Here is a 25,805-nt window from a genome sequence, read left to right as displayed (position 1 = left end):
CAAGTCTTTAATTTTGCCACTTTATAGATCATTGGATAGACCTCATCTGGAGTACGCGGTCCAGTTCTGGTCACCAGTACTAAGAAAAGATGTCCTTGAGTTGGAAAAAGTCCAGCGAAGGGCAACCAAACTAATTAGGGGTATGGAGGACCAGAGCTACGAGACAAGGCTACTAAATTTAAACATGTTCACATTAGAGGTGAGGAGATTAAGGGGGGATATGATTTCCATGTACAAAATGTTTAATGGTGGTAGCAACATTAGCGATAAACTGTTTAAAATTAACTCCGTTACAAAAACTAGAGGCCATCACCTAAAATTGATGGAAAAAAAATTCCAGCACAAGGGGCGAAGGGGGTTCTTCACAGTAAGATCAGTTAGGGTCTGGAACTCACTGCCACAGGCGGTGATTTCAGCAAATAATGTGGAATTGTTCAAGAAACTTTTGGACGATTTCTTAAGGGACCGTAATATACAGGGGTACGGGTACTCCTAGAATGAGATCCTAATAGGTTGGACTTGATGGACTAATGTCTTTATTCAACCTCAAATACTATGTATATTAATTCGGAATCATCGAAATAAATAAATCGGCTAACTTATCGATTATGAAAATAATCGTTAGCTGTAGCCCTAATATTGTCAAGATCCACCCCGCCACCTAATTGACAGCTGGCTCTGCCTCTATAGAGGTAGAGCCAGCTGTGCCCGACCATCCCTCTAGCGCTGGAGGAATGGAGAGGGGGGAAATCCCTGAGGGGAGCGGTGACTGATAGTCACCGCTCTCTGCAGGGAGAAGATTGGAACTCAATGATCAGCGGTATGTGTACTCTGAGTTCCCGATCAATAGAGCCGATCTGTGGTGGCTTCAGTGTCACACATCGCCTCTAATTAGGGGGAAGAGTGCATCTCACTCTCCCCATAATTCGTCTTTAAGCACCCCATACTGGGTGCTTAAATTTCAGCTATGGACTACTAAATTAGGAGTTACACTGTCACATTGAAACGTATCAGACTGAAGTGATGCATATATTTCATATATATTTTCAGGAGGATTGGCGGGTGGATTTCACCACACTCCAGGAATTATTTATTACTGTATACATTTTAAAGACAAAAGGAAGTAACTAAGGAGCTAAAGTCACTATTGAGCCGAAGGATACAGCCGTAGCTTCACCTGATCCTTCGGTTCAGTCGGCATATACTTCGGCTCCATTGAGCTGAAGTGACAGCCGAAGCGGGGCGAACGGCCTGCTGAAGGCCGGCTGTTCTTATATATTTTACATTTTAAAAATAATTTTGCACTTTATTTTTCAACAGTCTTTGCACTTTTTTTCTATTCTGCTCGGTGCCATGGAGGTACCGAGCAGAATAGCCCAGCCGAATGCATCAGAGCTTGTTCGGCTGACCGAAGGCAGCCGATGTACGGCTGAAATCAGCTGGAGTGAATAGCCGAACGTCGTTCGGCTCTGTTCACTTCAGCTTGGTTATTCACTGGGCTGCCTTCGGCAGCTTAGTGAATAACCCTGTAAGACTATGTTATTATACAAGTAGAATACAAATCCTAAATTGTGCTTTGGGTACAACAATAATAATGTATATAAAATTGCATATAAATGGAAAACAGTTTTAAAAACATTGGTGAAAAAGTAGTTAAAGTAACACTAAACTCAGGAGTTAAATTTAAAACAAATTCGTTAGGCCGTCACCTCCTTGGTGCAGTCTTTATAATTATCCTCTGTACTTTGCCAACGCTCCACATATCTTACTCAACAGCAATTTAGTCTTGCACAGGCCTATCATACTGATCTTATGTGCACCTGAACTCCCAGATGGATAAAGGGGACCTCCCTTTGCTGATCAGGTGCACAGAGTTATATATAAAAAAAAAAAAAAAAAAAAAAAAAATGATTTGAAACATTCTTTCAAATATCGTGCCCGAGGGGTCCCCATAACCTGCCTATAAAGTGGCAAATCTGTATGATGTATAGAACCTGCTGCAGGAAAACTGACATTTCTAAAGACAAAAAAAAAAAATTAAAAAAAAAAAAAAAAAAAAAAAAAAAAAAAAAAAAAAATGTATCCATAAAATAAACAAAACGCAATTTACGAAGAACAGCAGAACCCAGGACAATTAACTTCATTAACAATGCAAAAAGAAGCAAAATGTGCTGCAACCCATGGCTGTCAGTCAAAATATTATTTTAGCATTGCAGTCACAGTAAGGCAACAAGCAATCTGGAATCAGCTTCCAATAGTCTGAATAGACTCAATAGCTCAAATGTGATAAATGATTAAAGAGAGTTGTAGCGAGCTTTCTCGTATCATAAAGCCCAGGTGGTACTATTGCAAGAAACACACTTCCGATCCAATGCCATTCCCAAACTCTTTAACCACAAATTTCCCTCTGCGTATCACTCCACAAATGCCCAATTCAAATCCAAAAGGAGTATCCATTCTTTTTTCCTCCCAGGCTAACTTCCAGCTTACAGACCAACTAATCGATACACAAGGCTGATACCTTTTCCTCAAAGGCAAAATTCAAAATACACCGGTTAACCTCGCTAACCTTTATTGTCCCAATGTTAGACAGGTCCGCTTCTTTCACAAAACTTGCTCCCTACCGAGAGATTTCTCGGCGGGGATGCTAATTGTAGGAGGAGACTTCAATGTACCCTTGAATCCCTGATGGACTTCTCCTCAGGCAAGTCCTCTGTGTCGTTTAGCAGCTTACGCACGATAAAAAAAACTCCTTGCATCCCCTCATCTCCATGACACTTGGAGATTCCTTCACCCGACAGTGAAGGACTTTACCTTTTATTCCGATCCACACCCCAGTTACTCCAGAATAGATTTCCTACTCCTTTCTCAAAGAGACCTACCTAATTTATTTGTAGCCACAATTGAACCCATGCTCCTTTCGGACCACGCTCCGATCTCTATGACCATTAGGCTCCCCATGTTATCTTTCCACCGCTCCACATTGGGGAAGATTGCCAACGTTTCCCACATCCGGGGTTTTGGCTGAACAGCGGTACTTGCTTATCACCATTGATGTTATGGGAAGCCCATAAGAGTGTTATCAGAGGTGAGTTTATTCGTATTCAAGCCTTATTGCACAAAAGATGCAAGGCCTGCAACGCTTCCTTACTCGCACACATTGCATCTCTGGAAGCTCTTCACAAACGCTCATTGGCCTTGAGTAATCTGTCAGAACTGACCCAAGGGCGCAACGAACTTCTTCAGCTCCTCCATAAAAATACCAAAAAGGCTTTTATAACCCGTAGCAAAATATACTAAGAACATGGCAACAAAGCAGGCAAGCTGCTAGAAGAGCGAGCCTTGGAACGCCAGACGGCCTCACGTACAGTTTCCCAGATTACAGATACGAAGGGCACTAAACACTTAGACACGCCGAACATTGCTTCTCAGTTTCGATCCTACTACAAACAACTTTATGGCCTCAACCCTCCCACCACATCGCCATGAACTTCGAAGGCTAGACTGAAGCTTATTGACTCCTTATCCAAATATAGTCCCCCCACCCTTGAGCGAGACCTCCATCGCTGACCTAGAAGCCCCCATCACACCCTAAGAAGTATTGACAGCTATCTCAGAATTGAAGCCCGGGAAGAGCCCTGGTCCAGACGGCTTTACATCTCTTTACTACAAAACCTTTGCTGAGGTTTTGTAGTAAACCCCTTCCTGTCGGCATTCGACCAATCTCCTCCACAACCCCATGACCCTGCCCACCTTCTAGAAGCACATATTGTTGTATTGCCGAAGCCTGGGAAGGACGACTCTCTGTGCGAATTACCGCCCCATATCCCTCCTCAATGCAGATGCCAAGCTGCATGCAAAAATACTTACCAATCGCCTAGCAACCCTCCTCCCGGACGTAATAGATGGTGATCAGGTGGGTTTTGTTCTTGAGAGGGAGGCGGGAGACAACACCACCAAGGCGATAGGTCTGCATTACTGGGTTTCTTCCTGTCCACCGACGCGGAGAAGGCCTTCGACAGAGTGGCATGGGATTACCTTCTTGCTTCTTTGCGATACCTTGGCTTTGGACCTCACATGCTGGATCGCATAGCTCTGCTATACCATGGACCCACTGCCAGAATGCGAGTGAACGGCTCTCTGTCGGAGGCCTTCCCCATCCGCAACGGCACGAGACAGGGGTGCCCGCTATTGCCGCTGCTCTCCATACTGGCACTAGAGCCTTTCCTTTGCAGAATCCGCTCTGATCCTATCATACATGGGTTCCTCACACCATGCAAAGAATTCAAGGTGGTGGCATTCACGGATGACCTTCTCTTTTTCTTGACACAACCGAGGATATCACTTCCCAATCTCCTAACCGCCTTCCAAGAATCTGCGTCAATTTTATTTTTCAAAATCAATTTCTCTAAAATCGGCAGCACTCAACATCTCTCTCTCAGACGAGGTGGTCAAACTTTGCAAATCCAGCTTTCCTTTTGGTTGGGCAGACTCAGCCATCACTTACTTGGGGATGGCACTACCCACTGACTTACGAAACCTTTACTCCCTCAACTTCGCCACCCAATTCGCTTGCAACTAGACTTGAAAGAGATGAACAAAATACTGTATTCCTGGTTCGGCCGAGCGGCCATCATTAGAATGACTGTCCTACCTAGACTCTTATACTTGTTCCAAACTATACCAATCGCTCTCCCTAGGGCCGCCTTCTCCTCGGTGAATGCGCTCATTAGAACCTTTCTCTGGAATGACAGATCACCACAGATCGGATTCTGGACTCTTACCCACTCGAAGACAACAGGCGGTATAGGCCTTCCCAACATACAGAACTACTACTGGGCCTGCCACCTAACCCACATAGTGGATTGGTCCCGACATAGCCCCTATAAAGAGTGGGTTTAGATTGAACAACTTCAATCGGACATACCAATCGGCTACTGGCTTTGGATTTGACGCTCGCTTCTCCCTACCCAGGTAACCTCTCATCACACAGTAGGCACCTCTTTGCGTCTCCTTGAAGCTATCTGTACCCACACTGATCTCTCCTCAAACCCTTGCCTCCTTACCCCGGTTCGCATGAACACTGCCTTCCCTCCCGGCCTTCACCCCACGTTCTAACACCATTGGTCCCCAGAGGAAGCCCCGATCGCGAAAATGTTGTTTGACCCCCAGGGATCGTTTCGGACCCTAACGGATCTAAATTCTGCAAATCTGGCTAGACCTTTACCTCTATGGACATACATGCAGCTTCGCCACTTCCTCAACGCACCCAACATCAGGCAGCAAGTTGCAAGACCCCTAACTCGTTTTGAGAGGCTTTGTAATTCTTCCAGTCCCTTTTAAAGGTCATAACAGGTGTCTCAATGGATTTTACAGCCTCCTCCCTACTACTATTCCACTTTGATAAGTCCTGCCACATCTCCAAGAAATCCCTGTCTATACACCGACTGAACGCAGCTAAAACTGTGCTCCCCAGACATTGGAAAACAATATGCCCCCCAACTATCAGAGAATGGCTGTCTCGCGTAGATACAGTACTGAACATGGAAGAGCTCATATTCGGAGCTAGAGGAGACACACCCAAGTTCTTGAAGACTTGGACGGCTTGGCACCTGTTCAAGGACACGGGCACATACGCCGCCCTAACTCGGTGATAAAACTCCCATGATTTCTCAGATCCTTACCTACAATCCTCCCCCCCCCTCCCTTCTGTTACGCTCCTCTTTATGCCAGCCTTCTCCCCACACGAACCAGGTCCAGTCAAGGCCATCTTTAACATCATAGGGAACGAACAGGACTTGAATCCCTTCCCATTCCTCTTTATGCCAGACCATCTCCCCATCCACTGGGGAGAGTGTGTGTGTGTTTGTGTGTGTGTGAAAGGGAAACTACCATGGATTACAGTAAGGCACACATTACAGTATTGTTTTATGTTAAAAAAATCTGAGGGTTTAATGTCACTTTAAAGTCTGTGTTTACGATAATACAATTATGTTTTTAACCTACTGCAATAAATAATTTTATATTATATAAAGTTAATTGTGAGAGCAGTATTGTTTCTTAAAAGCACCTGTTTTCCAGGCCTTGCATACCTGGTAATGGTTTAATGATCACGGTTATATTCTAATTTATTGGGGTGTGAAACGTTGCTCTAAGGTGCGCAAATAATTGTAAAATGAAGGTTTAGGAGTGCGTCTATGGGAATGTTTGACCATTCTTCCAGAAGCGCATTCGTGAGGTCAGGTACTGATGTTGGACGAGAAGGCATGGCTTGCAGTCTCCGCTCGAATTCATCCCAAAGGTGTTCTACCGGGTTGAGGTCAAGAACCTGTGCAGGCCAGTCAAGTTCCTCCACTCCAAACTCGCTCATCCATGTCTTTATCGACCTTGCTTTGTGCACTGGTCCACAGTCATGTTGGAACAGGAAGGGGCCATCCCCAAACTGTTCCTACAAAGTTGGGAGCATTAAATTGTCCAAAATGTCTTGGTATGCTGATGCCTTAAGAGTTCCCTTCACTGGAACTAAGGGGCCAAGCCCAACCCCTGAAAAACCCCACACCACAATCCCCCCTCCACCAAACTTTACACTTGGCACAATGCAATCAGGCAAGTACCATTCTCCTGGCAACCGCCAAACCCAGACACGTCCATCGGATTGCCAGACAGAGAAGCGCGATTCATCACTCCAGGGAACATGCCTCCACTTCTCTAGAGTCCAGTGGCGGCGTGCTTTACACCACTGCATCCGACGCTTTGCATTGCATTTGGTGATGTAAGGCTTGGATGCAGCTGCTCGGCCATGGAAACCCATTCCATGAAGCTCTCTACGCACTGTTGTTGTGCCAATCTGAAGGCCACATGAAGTTTGGAGGTCTGTAGGTATTGACTCTGCAGACAGTTGGCGTCTTCTGCGCACTGTGCATTCAGCATGCGCTGACCCGGCTCTGTCATCTTACTTGGCCTACCACTTCGTGGCGGAGTTGCTGTTGCTCCCAGTTGCTTCCACTGTGTTATAATACTACTATCAGTTGACTGTGGAATATTTAGTACAGGGGTGTGGAAATTTTTGAAAAAAACTACTTGTCCAAGGACTAAAGCGGGGGCCGAATCTACTTGTCCCTCATGACAATCTACTTGTCCTAATAAAAAAAAAAAATATTTTAACCAAAACTGTATCTAGCAGTGCCAAGAAGCGCTTCTCATTGGTCAGTGCCAGATGACCGCGTTGACCAACAAGTGCTTGCAATTAGAGAGCGAAATTCAGAATACATGGAACAGGTACAGATAGTACGCCCGTACTGGTGGACGGGAAGGACCGTTCGCCAAAAGGTAAGTATAGTGGGAGGGAGATTTGTGTGGGTAATTCCATTTTCCCAAATTACTTGGGAAAGTGAATTTACCCTTTAGGGTTGGTGCAGACTCAGGGATTACCGGAAAGTGCGATCGTGTGCGGTTGCATCCGCATGTACGGGGTTACATCTGCGTGACAATCGCTGAAAAAAAGGTAGCTGTACCTATTTTCACGACATGCACTGCGCCGTGTTTTCAACTGTGATCGTGTGGGATCGCCCGTGCAGTATTGCAGCAGGAAAACGCGCAATCTGCCAGGCACGACTGGGGTGCCGTGGTGTGCGATTCCGTGACCACACAGCCATCCGCTCCGTTTTGTGAACGATGACCGGGCAGTCACAGATCACACACCACTGCCGATTGTGCAATACAGCCCTGCCCGTGCGGTTGCACACGATCGCAGCTGAAAACACTGCGCGTTTATTCGCATGCAGATGGGGGCAGCGGGGCTGGTTTTCATTTTTTATTTACTTTGTAAAAAAAATTCATTTTATTATTTTTTACTTTTTTAATTATTTTTTACCTTTTTTAGGTAAAAAGTGACAGGTAGTCTTTATTGAATCTGTCACCTCCAACACAGGAGTTCTAGCAGGCACTGTTGCTAGAACTTCTGTGACAGGAACGAACAGCGGCCGCCGAGGACAGAGGATGAGGGAGGTGGCAGAGCCCGTCACTACTCCAGGCCCCCCGCTCTCAGCGCTCGCGGCGCTTATTTTAAGAAAAGAAAACTAGCCCTGCTACTGCAGGGCTAAAACAGTGAAAAAAGCACTTGCCAAGCGCCCAGAACTACATGTCCCGGGCGTCGGGCGATACGAATTCCACACCCGTTAGTAGCAAGGAAATTTCATGGATGGACTTATTGCACAAGTGGCAACCTATCACAGTACCATGCATGTATTCACTGAACTCCTGAGAGCAACCCATTCTTTCACAAATGTTTGTAGAAGCAGTCTGCATGCCTAGGTGCTTGATGTTATACACCTGTGGCCATGGAGGTGATTGGAACACCTGAATCCAATGATTTGGAGGGGTGTTCCAATACTTTTGGCAATATAGTGTATGCGACATTCTTGTCTGTTCCATTTTTTTCCTGATAGAGGAAAAACGGACCAACGCGTGGCTGGATGCAAGCAGACGTGCGTCCACCTACATCTGCCCACATCCACACAGGTGCGCAAATTCCCCCCCAATGCTAGTGTAAGGACTTACCTTAACCCCTTCGTGACGGGAGACGTACAGTGTACGTCCCGGCACTTTGTGCCTATATGACTGGCCACGTACACTGTACGTGACGAGTTATATCAGGCTTTGTAATGCTGGTAACAGCTGATTCTCAGCTGTTACCAGTCATTAATGAATGCCTCAGTATTGAGGCATTAATGAAATAATTAAGCTTTTTGTAAAAGCTTCTTCCTTTCATTAATGAAAGAATGAAGCAGTTACATGCAAATACAGGACCGCAAGTTGCGATCCTGTATTTGACAGCTGAAAATAGAGAAGTAGCAGTGACTCACCTCTCTGCTATTTGTTTTGACAGCTCGAGAGCCAGATGTTTAGATACATTTCACTAAAAAGATACAATGTATATCTTTTGAGTGAAATGTATCAGTTCTGATCGTCTAGGCACGATCAAAGAGCTTTTAGTGAGATCTGAATCTGACTAAAGTCAGGATCAGTCTCTAAGGTTATTATTAGCTGTTCCTAAGTTTGGAGCAGCCAAAAATTTTAAAAAAGTTAATCAAGCAGTCATAGTGACTGCTTGATATAAACTGACAAGAAGAAAAAAAGTTTTTTTTTTTTACAAAATGTAAACTTTTTTTTATCACACAGCAAAAATGTAAAAAGTGTGTCAGTCATTTATGAACAGAAACTGAAAACTAGCTCAGTCATGAAGGGGTTAAATTATGCCTCTTGATCCGATCATCATCTTTCCAGGAGTTCCTGAACACTGATGCCGATCTCCGATCTAGCTCTGACTCCACTTCCTGTCCCATAGAGTCTGTGTGGGTGCACACTGCCTCCATTGACTTACCTTGTGTCTCTCATCTCCTGGGCAAAGATTTGAACTGCGCATGCGCCCACCCGAGAATCTTCAGATGGGAGCACGCGGCAGAGATTTTACTTTTTGTCTTTTTAATTTTAGTTTCACTTTATTTTTCTTAACTTCTAAACTATAAATATTTCACTTTATTTTTCTAAACTTTTTTTTAAACTTTATTGCTGGAAGCAATAACCAGCCTGCTATTGGGTATTCCAAATTGCAATAGCAGGCTGGCTATTGCACCCACCTGCTGTCATTCAGCAGAGGAGGGACATGAAGGAGAAAGTTCTCCATCAGGTCCTCCTCTGCTGATTGACAGTAGGCGGGTGCAATAGCCAGCTTGCTATTGCTTTTAAAATATCCAACAACAGGCTGGGTATAGCTCTCTGCCCCTAGATGCAGAGGAGGCACGGGGGGGTAGGGCAGTGGAAGGCCCAGGGCGGGGCAGCTGGGGAATGCAGTCACAGCGGTCTCTCCTCCCCGCTGGTGCCGGCTGCAGTGCTCTGTGTCCCCGCTGCCTCTGGGGAGAGCAGCAGGGTTTGAAAGGGACACAGACCGCTGCAGCCAGCACCAGCGGGGAGGAGAACAGACCTTAGACAACGGGAACTAATCATAAAGCAACTAATCGTTGCAGCCCTAGACAATATTGTCGGGATCTTAACCGGCCAAAGCGCGGCTCTGCACTATCAGCATTATATACTTTTTTTTAAAGAGAACCATCTGAGATGAACGGTATGGTGTAAAAGTCAGTCCTAAAACAGGTTTGTAAAACTCTAAAGGTCACAAGAAGACTCACCCCCACACATGGCATAGATGTGATGGCTACTAGCTTTTAAAGAAAACCAGCAATGTCACCAGTTAACAAATCTGCCATACATTCCAATCCAAATCAAAGTGATAGGAAGAAAAAGAGCACTTCTATGCCCTGCTTCCTAGTGTCATCACAGGTCAAACCGACACAATTGGGGCGGGGGGGGATCTCTCCATCCATGGTTCTGGAAAGCTATAAAACCCCATTGAGTTACACCCGTTATGATTTCAAACATTTAATAAGGGAACAGGAAGAATTTTATGTTGCACGCTTATGGCTGCCATATCAGCATTCAACATTGCAGACACCATTTAATCAGCTTTTCAACATTGAGGCCTCGTTCACACATGAGCATCTTTGGTTGTTTTTACAGACGTTTTTAGCTTTTGCGCAGGTGTTTTTGCAAGCATTTCAGGCTTGAGTGTTTTATTTTATTATTTTTTTTGCCAATGCAAACTTAGTTACTAGGTAAATTCTTTTTTTTTTTTTAAATGTGCTTTTTTTTTTTCTCAGGCACTCCCATTGAAGCGATCATTTAAAACATATTTCCAATTTCGCAGCCAAATTGGGATAACACCAGTTTTATATTTGTTACATATAATTAAAAAAAAATGCTTTCCACAATGTAAATTGCTTTTACTTAGGTTACACAGTTTCTACTTAATGGTTAAAATGTCTACTCTCTGCTTCTTTGTAATGTTAGGAGGGGTTTGTTGACCTGTCTGTACTGTGCTGGCTCATTTCATTAAGATTTGGAAAGTGGACTTGAAAGCTGCCTGTCCTGACACAGGGTTAAAAGGACTACAAACCCGGCTTGTGCATTCAAATGTTCATGAAGTTTATGAGAGAAACACAATCCTCAAATTTTAGTCTTAGGTATTTCTATAAGGACAGATCATTTGTGAAGGTGCTGTGTCAGTGATGTTGGCAGCTGCTACAAAACATCTAAAAAGGTAAGAAATATTTGTAAAAATATTCTTTTTTGTTATGCTGTGAATGAGTACACAAACATATAGGAGGAGGTTTTTTTTTTTTTTTTTTCAAATTTGACTGCAAACTTGGAAATACACTTTAAACAACTTTCCAAGACACCAACCATCCATCATATAATATATTTTCCCCATACTATCCCTCTCTAACATAATTAAATATTGTAACAAAGTGACCACAGATTACCAGTCACCTACAACATTCCTAGCAACTCATCACTTCTTCAAAATGAACATCTGACAGAAAAACCTGAATTTTAAGTGGATGTTGCAGGCTGAAGCAATTACTATTTATGCATGAGGAACGTTCCAGCACTGCCCCATACAAATCATGGATGGAAATGCCCATTCCCCACACTGTACTTTTCCATAACACAGAAAGTTAGACCTCTTGGTAAACATGCACACACACATATTCTGCACAATTTCTCTTTTAACTAAAGCACACAAATCGTTCAACAGTGACCGGTCTATATGCGGCTAAAAAACTAACACATAAAAAATTGGACATTGACAAGAGCCATCATATAAAGCTCTGCTACTTTGGTAAAGGTTAGGGTGATGAACATATTAAATAACTTAGGCTGTTTTTCCTTACAAGGTCTATAAAAAGAATATATTACAATATAACAGCAGCTATAAAGAGAAGCATAGGAGGTCGCATTCAATAAACAAAAGTAACAAACTCCTTAGTCCATACCTTTTAAAAGTAATCTATATGCAAAGGGACAGGGCTTGGCAGATGATCTAAGTACTCCGACTGTACGTATACTAACTGCACTTGCTCCCAGTACTAACAGCTTAAACAGTGTAATAGAAAAAGCCTCAGGCTGAGGTATAAAAGCAATATACAGCAGCTCTAGGGGTTTAGCCTGTCTTCTGAGACCATACAGATTTGAACTTCTAAGCAAGGGACCTAGGGATTTTACATGTCAGGCAGTGAATGGCTGATTTGTAGCAAATCACCTGCCAGATACGTATAACACGGCTTTTAATTCAATATCCTTCACGTCAGCTTTGTGCAAAGAAAATGCAGGTTTACAGTATGACAACGCTCACCACCATTACTTTGTATAAATTAAAATCGAAGGCCATCTCCATAGGTAAAGCAACGCTACTCAAGTCGTCCAAAGAAAACATCAATATAAGAAAACCAATAAGAATAAGCAGAAAACTAAAGAAAATAAACCTAAATTGAATAATTCAGGTAAGAGAACATTCAAATGTAGATATAAAGCAATTAGCCATTATACACAACTTATAGTGTATTTGCAGCAAGTTTCCAACATATTATAAAATTACTCTAAAGTAGTTTATGCTGCGATTTTCTAAATTTATTAATCTTTATTGTGCAATTTGTATGCATGCCTGCAGATTCTGCTAGTGGTTTTCTGTATGTTATTTTCAATCAGCCTGGGCTCAAATACAAGTTACCCACAGACAAAAGATAACATATGGCGCGAATATTTGGAAGTGGAAAGAGCGCTGGACCTGTGTGATTATTCTGTTTTTGTCATCCAATAGTGGTTAAGTGATATGAAAATGTGTAATCTGGCTAATGGATAGGCAGCTATCACTGGCCTTAGGGTTTCCACAGTATCCTTGGCTTGACAGTGAACACAGTAGATGTAGGAATTGAATCACCACATCAATTGAAACAGTCCAGATGCAACTTTATTCCACTAGGGTCAGAGGACAATCGAGTCGAATAGCCAGTGTGTTTCAGGGTCCAAAAACACCCCCTTTATCGTGCTTCGAGAAATCATGTATGTGGACTACAATCTCTGCAGCTTGAGATTTGTATTGAGCTGTGATGGGGAGGCTTCTGGCTTGTGAGCAGCTGGTTTCGCAGTAACTGTTGGGTATTCTACACGATTGTTCCCCGACTCTAGTGGATTAAAGTTGTATCTAGACTATTTTCATTGGTGTGGTGCTTCAATTCCTGCATCCACATAAGATAACTGATCGAAGCAACAGTGAACTATTGCCATGTCCACATTTATCTGCAGAATATCACAAGACTTGCTGTACTAATAATCCTTTGGCAGGTAAAAAAGAAAACATATGAGCTTCTAAACTGTTTTTGGCAGTTTGCTTGAGGCCATACTTTAACTCTTTGTGAATATGTACATATAAGTAGATTGAATGCCAACCAAGCCCCAGACTGACAGCCACATCTCAACCCACTCTACAGACTAATGGGCCCTGTCCACTAATACCATATCATTCATTGTTATAATACATTACACATCTTTTCTCTTCCCAGAAGACATGACATATTGTAGTCCCCTCAAATAACCCACTTAATTTTCCAGATCCCATGTGCTACCTCAAATGTCTGCAGTGCTGATGACACACCCTTGCTACCTCAAGTCCTCTGCTGCCCATGTTCGCTATAAATCACATCAAAAGTAACATTATTTCATGCACATACAGGCACAAAAAATACATTGGGGGGAATTTATCAAAGCAATTATGAGTTTTTGAACTTGCGCGGAATATATTTGCCCCAGATTTATGATGCTAGTGTAATGTTGATAAATGAGGTTTAATAGACTCCAGGCAAAAAGCTTAACTGTTGCATCTTGAAGAAGTGGTCATGGGGACTTCTGAAGTTGTGATTGTTTTCTTAGGTGATGCTCCAGTTTTAGACAGCCACAGGACAAGTGCAGATGAAAACAGGTGCAAAAAAACATGCAACTGAACAAGTAGCGCAAGCTCTGATGAAAACAGGTGCAAAACACATGCAGTTGGAAAAGTAGTGCAAGCTCAGGTCAAAACAGGGGCACATGTTGAAAGACATATTTGCACATTAAAAAAAATTATCTAAGAGGCTAAAACTGTTGCAATTGCTTTGATAAATTCCACCCATTATATATTTAAAAAAACAACCTGCACCCTCTCCAAAAATTACCCTGTTTATAATGGGCACATATTTGCAAATATTTAAAATTAGTCTGAGCAGACCCAGAAGATTCAGCCAAGAGCACATTAGGCATTTACATGAGCTATATCATATTCCAAGTTCCCTGAAGCTTTACGAATGCAATAATTAACGGAACATGATTTGCAAACTTCAAAATCACTAGTGAACTGGTTATCACTGAGCTACATGACTCAAACAGTGTGAAGGAGAAAGGTGCAGTTTTGCAATACAACTGAAGAGTTCAGTTATTCTTGAATTGCAAATTTCAAAAACACCACATTTTCCCGATTTGCAGCAAGACATTTTGAAAGCTATTTAAAATATTTTAACATGGCTGTGATTTAGTATAAACCATAATGTAAAGGAACATAAGTGAGGTACAGGCATGCACACTGCTCAGCCCATTCGTTCTTATGGCTTGTTTGTACTAATGGCAGCCCCCAGCCAGTACACGCAGAGGAGTACAACTAGCTGCTAGAATGACTAGCCAACGTGGTGCACATACAGAGTAAGCACAGGACCTAGCTGCAGGGCCGGATTCCCCACAAGGCCAAACGAGGCCCGGCCTCGGGGCGGCAGGGATGTGCAATTCCTATCTCCCGATGGGTGGGTAGTTGTTTTCTACTTTTAGCCATGCTTCGGGCAAACAGGGCTAAATGTACATAAGTGAAGCCGCTTGTTTGTTTATAAGTGATCTCGGCGGTGTCACCGAGATCACTTGTATGTAGCCTTTAAGTCAAAGTTGAACCCACATTTTTTCTTTAAAAGTGGACCTCTAAGGTACTAAATTAAGATTAAATCCACAAATTACTCTGTTAAATAAAAGGAGAAGGTAGACTGGAAGTTACTGAAAAAAGTTAGAGGAGATTAGCAGCTCTGAGGAGGCAAAAAAAAAAAAAGGGAAAAAAAAAAAAAGGGAAAACCAAAATTTTTAAAAAAAGAAACTATAGATGTACGCATATATATTTTCGAGGCATAATTCATATAGATCATCAAGGCATTAGGTTTTATTTGCACTAAAAATAACTAGTTTCAACTCATAAAGAAAAGTTGGATTAACTAGTAATTCATGGAAACATATCATTTAGTGCAATATATATGTATTGGGAAACACCATGTCTGGAGGGCTGGGGGAGGAAAAAAAAAAAAAAGGGAAAAAAAAAAAAAGGGAAATCCATAATTTCTGAAAAAAGCAACAGCAATTGTTATGATACAAAGTGAGTTTACATCTACTTTAATGCACAAGAACCAGATTAATAAAATCTTGCAATGGTTAACAGTCTATTTCATGATGTCCCTTAACATTATTCTTCAAACATTAAACGGTTAATATGTGGAACGGTTGCAACGTACTGTTTGCGCCAAAACCACAGGTGGAATTTAACAACTTTAAAGACCAACACACTTACCATCCCCTCTGGGTGGAGCACTAATTAAAGGAGGCACAGGTGGGGTGCTGACATGTGGACCAGAAGGTGGTGCTGAGTGTCTTGTCAAAGAAGGGGATGATGTGGGAGGAGGCCCTAAACGTGGTCGGACTGGCTCACACTGGCTCATTGGTGGTGAAGTAGGACCTGGAAAACATTTTCAGGACAACAGCTGTTTAAAGCATTTACAATGCAAATCAGGTGTAGTCTAATGCAAACCAATACAGTCTTCACATATGCATTTACAGAAAGCTACATATATATTATACAAAAATACTTTTTTCATGTAAGCAGAGTCAAAACGACATTTCACTTTCATAACTTAATAACAAAAAGGGTTAGAATCCCTTTCAGACTTCTTTTGGTGTCTATGTCCCTCCCAAGGACAGCATGGGAAGTACACTGGAGATTTTCAACTAACAAGCAAATGCACACGTGAACTCCTAATCTAAAGTTTAGTCTACTTTTGCAGCCCACATTTCAATATATTGCATGTTAATTTGACCAATACTGTTTACATGTACTGCTCATTGAAAAAAAGGAAGCACGTGTCACTGAAGATTGTTTCCGATTATAGCCCTCTCTCTGTGCACTAGAAAAAGGGTTAGCTTCTCCAGTTCAGAAGGGGTTAAGACAACGAAATAGCATACATTAAAACTGCCAGGCTTTAGTCATAAATTTCATAACCTTTGCAGTGGGGCTATCCCCGAACTGCAAGAGTTAAAGTAGTATTAAAGGCTATTTGTTGTTTTATCTTAATGCATTCTTTGCATTAAAAGGAGAACTATGGGGTGAGTGTTTTTCCCCATAGTTCTAAGGGTCACGGGAGGACACAAACTAGCGTCCTCCCGTGACCCAAAGCTCAGTATACCGCTACAGCTCGCGGTATACTGAGACCGCTACAGCCGGGACGGATCCCGACATTACTGTCGAGATCCACCCAGCTGCGTGATTACAGCTGGCTGCCTATCTGGAGGCAGAGCCTCCCCATCCATTCCGCCAGTCAGCGCTGGAGGATCAGAGAGGGGAGGTGGGAATCCCTGCGGGGAGCCGTGAGTGACAGTCACGGCTCTCTGCAGGGACATGATCGAGAACTGAGCGAGCGACTGTGTGTTCGCTCACTTCCCGATCTATTGAGCCGACGCGTTACAGTTTCATTGTCACACGTCGGCTCGAACTATGAGGTTTTTTTTTTTATTTTTATTCTTCTTTAATTGAGCATAACAAGTATGAAGTACAAAGAGCCGATTTCCCCCAGCTGCAAGAATGCGGGATCCTGTATTCCCGCAGTGAAGTCGGGAGAGCCCATCACCGGGAGAAGTGAGGAAGGACAGGGGGAAAGGTGTGTAGTGTCAAAGAGAAGGCGTGCAGTCTTCCATGTAGGGCCCAGCGTCGGGTGAGACCGAAGAGCCTGGGGAATTTTGGTGCACCAAGGAAGTGTCCTAAGAGGGATCGTGGAGAAGGACTGCTCCACGGCCACCCACGGTTTCTGTGTAGCATGACGACACCAATCCAAAATGCGAGCCAACTGGGCAGCCTCATAGTAATACAGTATGTCGGGGAGCGCTAGCCCCCCACAGCTTTTGGGAAGGCGCAGCATGGAGTGTCGCAATCTGGCCTGTTTAGAGCCCCACACGAATTTCGAGATCAGGGATCGGATAGAAGCGAAAAATCATTTGGGAATCAAGACGGGGAGTGCCTGTATGGGGTATAACAGTCTAGGTAGGACATTCTGCTTTATGACATTACATCTACCCGTCCAGGAAAATGCCAGGTCGGGTCCAGTCATGGAGATCCATTTTTATCCTCTGTATTAGGGGGAGGAAATTAGAGCTGCAACAGTTAATAGATTATGTTGATTAAAATCGACGATAGAAAGCATTGTCAATGTTTTCCATCGTCGATTAGTCGGCTATCGATAGGTTAGCCTGTTCGGGTTAGCCTGCTCCACACATGACCGGTCGTGTCAGGCGGGCGCGGCATGTGACAACTGCAAGCCGCATCTCCACGCCTCACAGACTTAGCTATAGAGGACTACAAATCCCAGCAATACATTATACACTGTATGTATAATGTACTAATGCTGGCATTTGTTGTATTCCTATATAGCTGCTGGTATTCTGCATTGCGCTGTATAATACTTATACAGCGCAATGCAGAATACCACCCACAATATAGGAATACAAATCCCAGCAATAGTACATTATGCAGAGCAACACAGAACAACACCAAAACTTGTAAAGCCGACTGCCGGCTTTACAACAGAAGCGATTCTGGCGACTTACCTGTCGCCAGATCGCTTCTGTGTCCCGAAGAAGGGCCCCCCCTTCCTGGACACACCCGTCGTGCTTCCCGGGCTCCGTTGCCCCTCCAACAGGCCCGGGACCGGCGTCCTTGGTCGATCCCCGTTCTATGGGACCGGGAGCGATGCAGATTGCATCGCTACACATGTTGGGTATCGCCGCGCACGCCAGAGTGAGAGGAATATTTCTAGGGCATCTCTAAATTTATGACCTGTGGGGGCTTTTAAAGCGTCTATGGACTTTTTGGTGTACTGCAGTTATTCGCCGTTTCACGGACGCACGCAATTTGTAAACTGGGCATGTTGGCATGTTGGGTATCGTTTTACTCGTTGTAACCTCATCTTTTATATTCATTAAAAAATGGGTATTTTATTGTGTTCTGGGGCATTTAATTAAATTTGTCACTAAATTTTGGGGTTTAATAAGGAGTTGCACTAATATTGCGCTACATAAAAATTTGCAACTAGAACCATTTTATTCTATAGGGTCTTGGCATTCAGAAAATATATAATGTTTGGGGGTTTTAAGTAATTTTCAGGCCTAAAATGTGGAATATAACATGGGTGCAAAAAATGGAAAAAGGGCCTGTCATGAAGGGGTTAAGGTAAAAAACACCCTGCTAGCTTTCTATGCCCCCCACCTCCAAACATTTACACTATGACCATCTGCTGGCCACAGAGAGCATGGCAGAGATAAGCTGCTGCACCGGCTTGTTCAAATATTGCGAGGAGGGTAGAGGTAGAAACAAGGGTGTGGCTTGTCGAGTGCTGTGTGCATCAATAGATGCACACAGCACAGCTCAATTCCCAGCCAGAATCGGGCATGCACGGGTGACTCCTTTGTAACCCGCTAGGCAAAGAAGACACCTGTCAACAGGAAGGGAGGGGCCCGTGGTACATCAAGTTGAAAAAATTAATGAAATGGACAAGTGGATTTCCGAAAAAGGACAGAAAAAAAGAAAAGAAAAAAACTAGGGTATAATACTATTTGAAGTGCTTGTTTGTGTCTGGGTTAAAAAAAAAAAAAAAGTTATACTCACCCAAACATTGGATCAGTGTTCCCTCCATTGATGCTCTGTCCCCCAACGTCCTTACATCCTTACAGTGTAGAACGTGATGACTCGAGGATCCTTAAACTGCTGCAGCTCAGAAGGCGGCTTCAGGGACCAGTATAAGAGCCGGCCGGCTCTAAGGATCAGGTAAGCATAACTTTTTTTTTAACCTAGACCCAAACACTGTGTGGAGCTACCCACACACTGCAAGGGTTAAGAGTTTTTTCCCCGGAGTTCTGCATTAAAATGCAAAGTCAGTTGTGGTATTAGTAGTAACTTTTTTGGTTAACGTTTAATGGTTTTTAGGTTTGCAGAGTGAAATATAGCATAATCAGAGAACATGTGACCAGGTTGATAGCAAGTCTGAACAAAGCAAATTGTGAATGGTCACTGCAACATATCACTGCCAATGCATTTTTTTGCATACATGTAATATTCCACATTATAGGCCTGAAAATTACTCAACACCCCCAAAATATCTATCTCCATATCTACCTACCTATCTCCATATTAGAGCTGCAGCCAACGATTATTTTCAAAATCGATTAGTTGGCCGATTAAGTTTGATTAATCAGATACAAAATAAAATGTTAAAAAAATGGCTCCAGTGATGGGACTACTAATTTGTATTGAGATTGTAGTCCATCACAGGAGCAGTGGAAGTAAAAAAGAAAAAAAAAAAAAAAGTAGTGTGCAATATAGTGAAATGGAAAGTGTAAAATTATACAGCAATGAATGCAGAATGGCACCGGCTAGAGGACTACAAATCCCAGCAATAGTACATTATACAGTACAATGCAGAATACCACCAGCTGTAGAGGAATACAACAAATCCCAGCAATAGTACATTATAGCTGGGGTATTCTGCATTGCGCTGTATAATGTACTATTGCTGGTTTTTGTAGTCCTCTATAGCTGGTGGCATTCTACATTGCGCTGTATAATGTACTATTGCTGGGTTTTGAAGTCCTCTATAGCTGGTGGTATTCTGCATTGCACCACTGTATAATGCATTATTGCTGGGATTTGTTGTACACCTCTAACTGGTGGTATTCCGCATTGCGCTGTATAATGTATTATTGCTGGGATTTGTAGTCCTCTATAGCTGGTGGTATTCTGCATTGCACCACTGTATAATGCATTATTGCTGGGATTTGTTGTACACCTCTAACTGGTGGTATTCCGCATTGCGCTGTATAGAGGCCTACAAATCCCAGCAATACATTGTACACTGTATGTATAATGTATTGCTGGGATTTGTTGTACACCTCTAACTGGTGGTATTCCGCATTGCGCTGTATAGAGGCCTACAAATCCCAGCAATACATTATAGAGCACCATGTGTGGGAAAGTGCAGGCTTACTTGAGCAGTCTTCCAGCAACTTGTTTCTGAGATTGGGCCTGTATCGGTGGCTGTCATCCCCCCACACCTGCTCCTCCTTACTTCTCCCCCCGTTCCTGTGCCGATCGTGGATTTGGATGCGCGTGGATTTGGATGCGGGTGGGTTTGGCAGCGGCGAGCGTGAGGTGGAGAGGATGTGCGGCACGCAGCGTGTGTGGAGTCGTGAACAGGGCCAACTAATTGGAAGCCGATTAATCGATGATTGAAAACGTTGACAACTTTTTTCAGTAAATCGATTATAATCGATTTAGTCGATTAGTTGTTGCAGCCCTACTCCATATCTATCCATTTCTATATCTATCCATACATCTCCATATCCATCCATCTATTATTCTGAAAGTAAAGACCCTGCAGAATAAAATGGTGGCAGTTGCACATTTTTACATCACACGATATTAGCGCAACTCTTTACCAAACCCAAATTTTTTGTAAAAAATACACAAGCTAATTTTAGTGCAAAAACAATATTTTACTTAATTTTTTTGTAAAATATAAAAGGGGGTTAGGACGAGGATACCAAACATGCCCAGGTTAAAAATTTTGTGCGTCCATGAAATGGTGATAAAATATAGTACTCCAAATTGTCCATAGGTGATGCTTTAAAAACCCCTACAGGTCATCAGTTTAGAGTCAACTGTGAATATTGGCCCTAAAATTATTGCTTTGACTCTGGCGTACGCATTAATACCCAATGTATTGTATGTGTAGCGCAATTGTCATTTTTGTATGTAGGCGCACCCAACGCATGTTTACATTAAAATGTGAGTGCTTGCAGGGGCCTTAAAACATTTTATTTTTTAATTTCATTTTTAAAATTTTATTTAAATTTAAAAAATATATATATTTCCCAACTTAATTGCCATCACAGGGGTGCTTACAAAGTCTCCTTCCCCGCCGAAATCAGTGATGCCGGTTCCTGTCCACAGGAGGACAGGAGAATTCCACACTACAGCAGCCCCTGGCAGTGATCTGACAGTAAATAAGCCTCCAGAAGGGCTTCCAGTTTAAACCTGACAGTCGGCTTTACACATTTAAACAGTCTGTTTAAAGGGGCCCGCTGTCAGCAACCTATGACATTTAATCACTTGCTGCCCACCAGCCGTACATAAACACCTTCCAGATGCAGGTGGGCATTTTAAAAACGACCCTGTGCCCACGAGTGGGAAACTGTTAAAATTTGAAACAGCCAGCTTGTTTACATACGAGCAGTCTGGCGGCTGGATATCCGCCTAACCACTTCTATGTTGTGCCTATGTGTGCCCCCTCCGCCGCCAATCCCAGGCCCCCTGTGCTGCATGCGGGCCCAGATACATGATCTCCCCTGCGGTGTTGTGAATGCGGAATTGATGTTAATTTCATCACTTCCGCATTCAGCTGTCATTCTCTGACTACAGAAGCCAGAGGGAATCTGGTGAAGCAGGTCTCTGCTACATCAGCTTCTTTGGGGGTCCCTAGGTGACATTAGGGGTCTTAGGAACCCCTGATGTCTCCATAAAAAAGGACCTGTCATTGTAATTTGATACCACATAAAGGGGCTTCTTAGCCCCCTATGTGATGGCAATAAGCTTAAGTTTAAAAAAAAAAAAAAGCGTGCCTACGTGGAAAGACGATGATTGCACCCATTACGCTGCACATGTTACATATCGCGAATGTCAGATTGTGAGCAATAGTTTTAGGGCCATCAATCACTGTTAACATTAAACTGATGAGCAGTAAAAGCGTATAAAGCATTGCCTTTGGGTGCGTTTGTTGCGATTTCGCGAGTGGGCGCAATTTTAAAGCTTGACGTGTTTGGTGTCTATTTCAACAACGTGACCCCATCTTTTATACTTCACCAAAAATTTGGGTAATAAAGCTTTCATAACATAATAAAAAAGGGAAACCTTTCTTTTTCAAAATTTTCCAGCAATTGTTTCGTTATATAGTAAAAAAAATTAAACAGTGGTAATTAAATAGCACCAAAAGAAAGCCCTATCTGCCCCCAAAAAATGGTATATCATTAATTTCAGTACAGCGTTGCATGACAGAATAAATGTCTAAGTACCACAGTGCTGAATACTGAAAAATGGCCCGGACAGGAAGGAGGTGTAAACACTGGTCTTCAAGTGGTTAAGATAAGCTCCAGTTTTCTAATGGAAGAAAATAAGACATTTTTAAATAACCGAGGTTTACCTGGGCTCATAAAACTGTTTTGAAGAGGGGGGCCACCGAAGGGAGGTCCATACTGCTGTGTAGTTGGAGGCTTTGAATTAGCCAGCATTGACGGTGACCCTGGGACCATTCCCGTTGTGGATGGTGCATGATTTGCTAGAGACTGCGCATGACTTAATGGTGTTGGAAAATACTGCCAGTTTGGCTGTGTTGCTTGTGTCACTTGTGGAACACTGCTGCCAAGGGTTGAAGGAGATCCATATGAGTTCTGAAGTGGAATTCTTGGTGCAGATGCAGTATTTGGTGGAGGTGCCACTGGAAGAGTCCCCATATGTGGTCTACTAACAGTTTGTCCAGATCCCTGATCATTTCCTGGCAGTGGAGCAGCCTGAGGAATAGTTTGAGGACCACCATAACTATACAGTCCAGCAACTGCTTGCGAAGGTGCTTTCACTGGTATTTGCTGTGGATAGGAGCCAGGAACTGTACTGTAATTCTGTCCAACTGGTGGATAAATCAAAGGGTTCTGAACTGGACCTTAAAAAGAAAATCATAAAGATTCACATTTAAAACATGTTCTTTTAAGTAAAATGTAGTCATGAACATAAAAGTATTTTGTACCTAATAATGCCTTAATGCATTCCATTTTAAACTTTAAGATGTAAAAGTCCTTTCAAAAACCTGACACTTCAAGAAGCATGCTTTTACCTTTATTAGCTTTTTTTGTGGCCCATTCTGATTTATTATCACTTTGATACTGATTTCTGAAATTGTTTCTAGGTTTTTATGAAAGGGCAGGTATTTTGCATAGTTTGTAAGGTGGTTAGCACTTTTGCCTTATAGGACAAGGGTCCTGAGTACAATTCCTACCACAATCTGTATGTACATGGAATGTCTACATAGGTTTCTTCTGGATACTACATTTAACTCCAGTAGAGCTCTCTGCTAATATTTATATTCAACATATAGTAGTGTTGATCCAGACTTTTTTGTATTTTTGCCAATCCATGCAGAATTTGGCTGGTGGGCTGGCAAGGTGCTGTTCATAGCTTACTTAAACATCTCGGCACCCTCCTCCCTCAGTACTCCCCCCAAGAGGCCTCACTTCTGATATCAGCAGGAAGGTGGCTATTGAGAGAAGTTGTGCAAATATGGAAATTACCATATCTGTGGAAGTCAATCATGAGGAGTGGGCATTGCTAGGCAGGCAGTAATTGCTTGTAGACTGCCCTCGGTAATGCTCACATGTGGTGCTGAGCATCCATCATTAAAAGAAGTGAAATCCAATGAATAAAAAAAGTGAGACAGGGATGTAATCCTGGGGAAAAAAAGCACTAGATGATGCTGGACGTCCTCCAGCCTGGAAATGAGACAGGCTCTATTTCTTTCTGGGTCACTTCAACACCATGCACAAAAACAACACAACATTTAGTACACCGACAGCAGAAGAGGTGTTTCTTCAATATGTATAAGGAAACAGAGTCTTTCTACAGATAACCCTTGCTCATCCAGATTAAATAAGATGTTGTTACTTAAATTTGAAGTGCAAATTACACTGTGCAAGCAATCGTTTGAGCAGTTCACCAACTGCTGCAGAGGAACTCCTGAGTCCCTGGATTCAGTGTACAAATGGAGGTGGATTATTTCTCATCTAGATGAAACTGGCTCTATGGTAATTGTGTGCACCACAAGAGCCAAAGCAGAAGTGACAGAATTTTTTTGTAGCCCAGGTGGTATATCTATGATGCTCAGTGGGTCTAGTGGGAGGATGAGTATCACTAAACAGGAAATGTGCCTTCTGCAATACCCTTCAATGAAGTCAGGGGGCACACAGTGGGGAGAGAAGGAGGAGAAGAAAAAGAAAAAGGAGAAGCACAAATGGGGAAAGAAGGGGGAGTCAATAAAAGAGCAGCAGTTTTCCAACAATCTCCAGACACAGAAACAACTGATGCTGGATCTGTTCTAGGCTGTAGTGATAATTTTGAAATTATGTCAATCCTCATACTAAATATCAACACAACAATATCCATTTTCTTAACACGGTTCTAGCCCCAGTGATCAACTCAAGTTTACAATTATTGAGACCTATATGTTCAAGACTTGTCTTTCACTAGGGATGCACTGAAATATTGGTCGCCAAAACATTTCGGCTGAAATTGGCACTTTTGGCAAAGTACCATGGCGGATGAAAATTCAGTGAATCCCTAGCTTCTCTCCTCCCTGCTAGGCACCGCTCCATGTGCCTTCTGATGCAGCGGCCGGCACCCAGTGGGGAGGAGAGAAGCTTTCAGGAGGCTGAGCAGGCGGCGACAGCTGGCAGGATGCCGAGCGGTGCGTGTGTCACAGCCAAATCAGGATGGAGAGTGGTATACAAAATCGGCTGATTATTCAGTGTTTGCAAATAACTGGATAGAGGGGTAACTGCTCTTTGCCCACCATGTAACTTTGCCCTATCGAGCCCGCTTGGCAGAATTCATGGCCCCCTTACCCAACATCCCATTGAGTTTTTAAACCAATTCTGACCCTCCACCATATACATCTTAGACCTTTTACATCCACTAGTTCTTAAAGCATTTTCCTGCCCCAATGTGAAAACATTTATACTGCATACCTCTGCTATAGATGCTCTGGTTCTGTATTGCTCTGTAATCTTTTAATTTTGTGCATTTTCTCTGGGTTTATATCTCTACCCCTTGTTGTACTAACAGTACATGTATACTTTGTGATTTAAATATCTGATCCATTGCTCTTTGCTCATGAGTTGTACGACTTGTGTCTACTGTTGTGATTCATGACTTTGATAACACTGCATAACCTGTACTACTGCTAAAATACTTTCAATTAACGCATTTGCTAAAAAAGAAACAAATAACTGGACATAGTATGCATACTGTGTCCCAGTTATGAATAAATAGGAAGTGATCTGCATCACTTCCTTTTCATTCCTGATTGTGAACATAATTTACACTATATCCACAATGTATGAATGGACAGGAACACTCAGTATAGAAGCTATGAGGTGAGTGCTTTTCACTCACCTCATAATTCTTGCCGACCTGTGACAATGAGACTGTCACAGGTCGGCTCAGTAGATCGGGAGGTGAGCAAACACATACCAGCGTTCGCTCACCTCTCGATCCTGTCACAGCTCCCTGCCGTGACAGGGGAGGGGCTGGATTCCCCCCTCCGATCCGCCAGCGCTGACTGGCGGAACGGACGGGGGAGGGTACAGCTGGCTCTGCCTTTAGATAGGCAGAGCCAGCTGTCAGTCACTCAGCTGGGCGGATCCCGGCACAATTGTCGGGATCCGCTTCAGCGTCTCAGTATACCGCGAGCAGCAGCTCGGGAGGAGAG

The 25,805-nt window shown here is 43.0% G+C and overlaps 1 protein-coding gene across 2 annotated transcripts in view; it reads right to left on the bottom strand.

Annotated features, from left to right (window-relative positions):
• The window catches only part of SEC24A (SEC24 homolog A, COPII coat complex component), a 117,913-nt gene that overhangs the window by 74,660 nt on the left and 17,448 nt on the right, over positions 1–25,805 (bottom strand). Inside the window, exons 2-3 of one of the 2 annotated variants that reach the window (XM_018569961.1) lie at positions 22,473–22,988; positions 15,524–15,691 (exon numbers count right to left, since the gene is read on the bottom strand). In XM_018569961.1, coding sequence (XP_018425463.1) covers positions 15,524–15,691; positions 22,473–22,988 — 684 coding nt within the window. The remainder of the gene's footprint in view (positions 1–15,523; positions 15,692–22,472; positions 22,989–25,805) is intronic. The other variant, XM_018569960.1, reaches the window with a different exon arrangement.

This window comes from Nanorana parkeri, unplaced genomic scaffold (genome assembly GCF_000935625.1).
Source record: "Nanorana parkeri isolate BGI_ZX_2015 unplaced genomic scaffold, ASM93562v1 scaffold1433, whole genome shotgun sequence".
NCBI lineage: Eukaryota > Metazoa > Chordata > Amphibia > Anura > Dicroglossidae > Nanorana > Nanorana parkeri.
The sequence above is the reverse complement of the archived record's forward strand: the minus strand, read 5'-3'. Positions and strand labels throughout refer to the sequence as shown.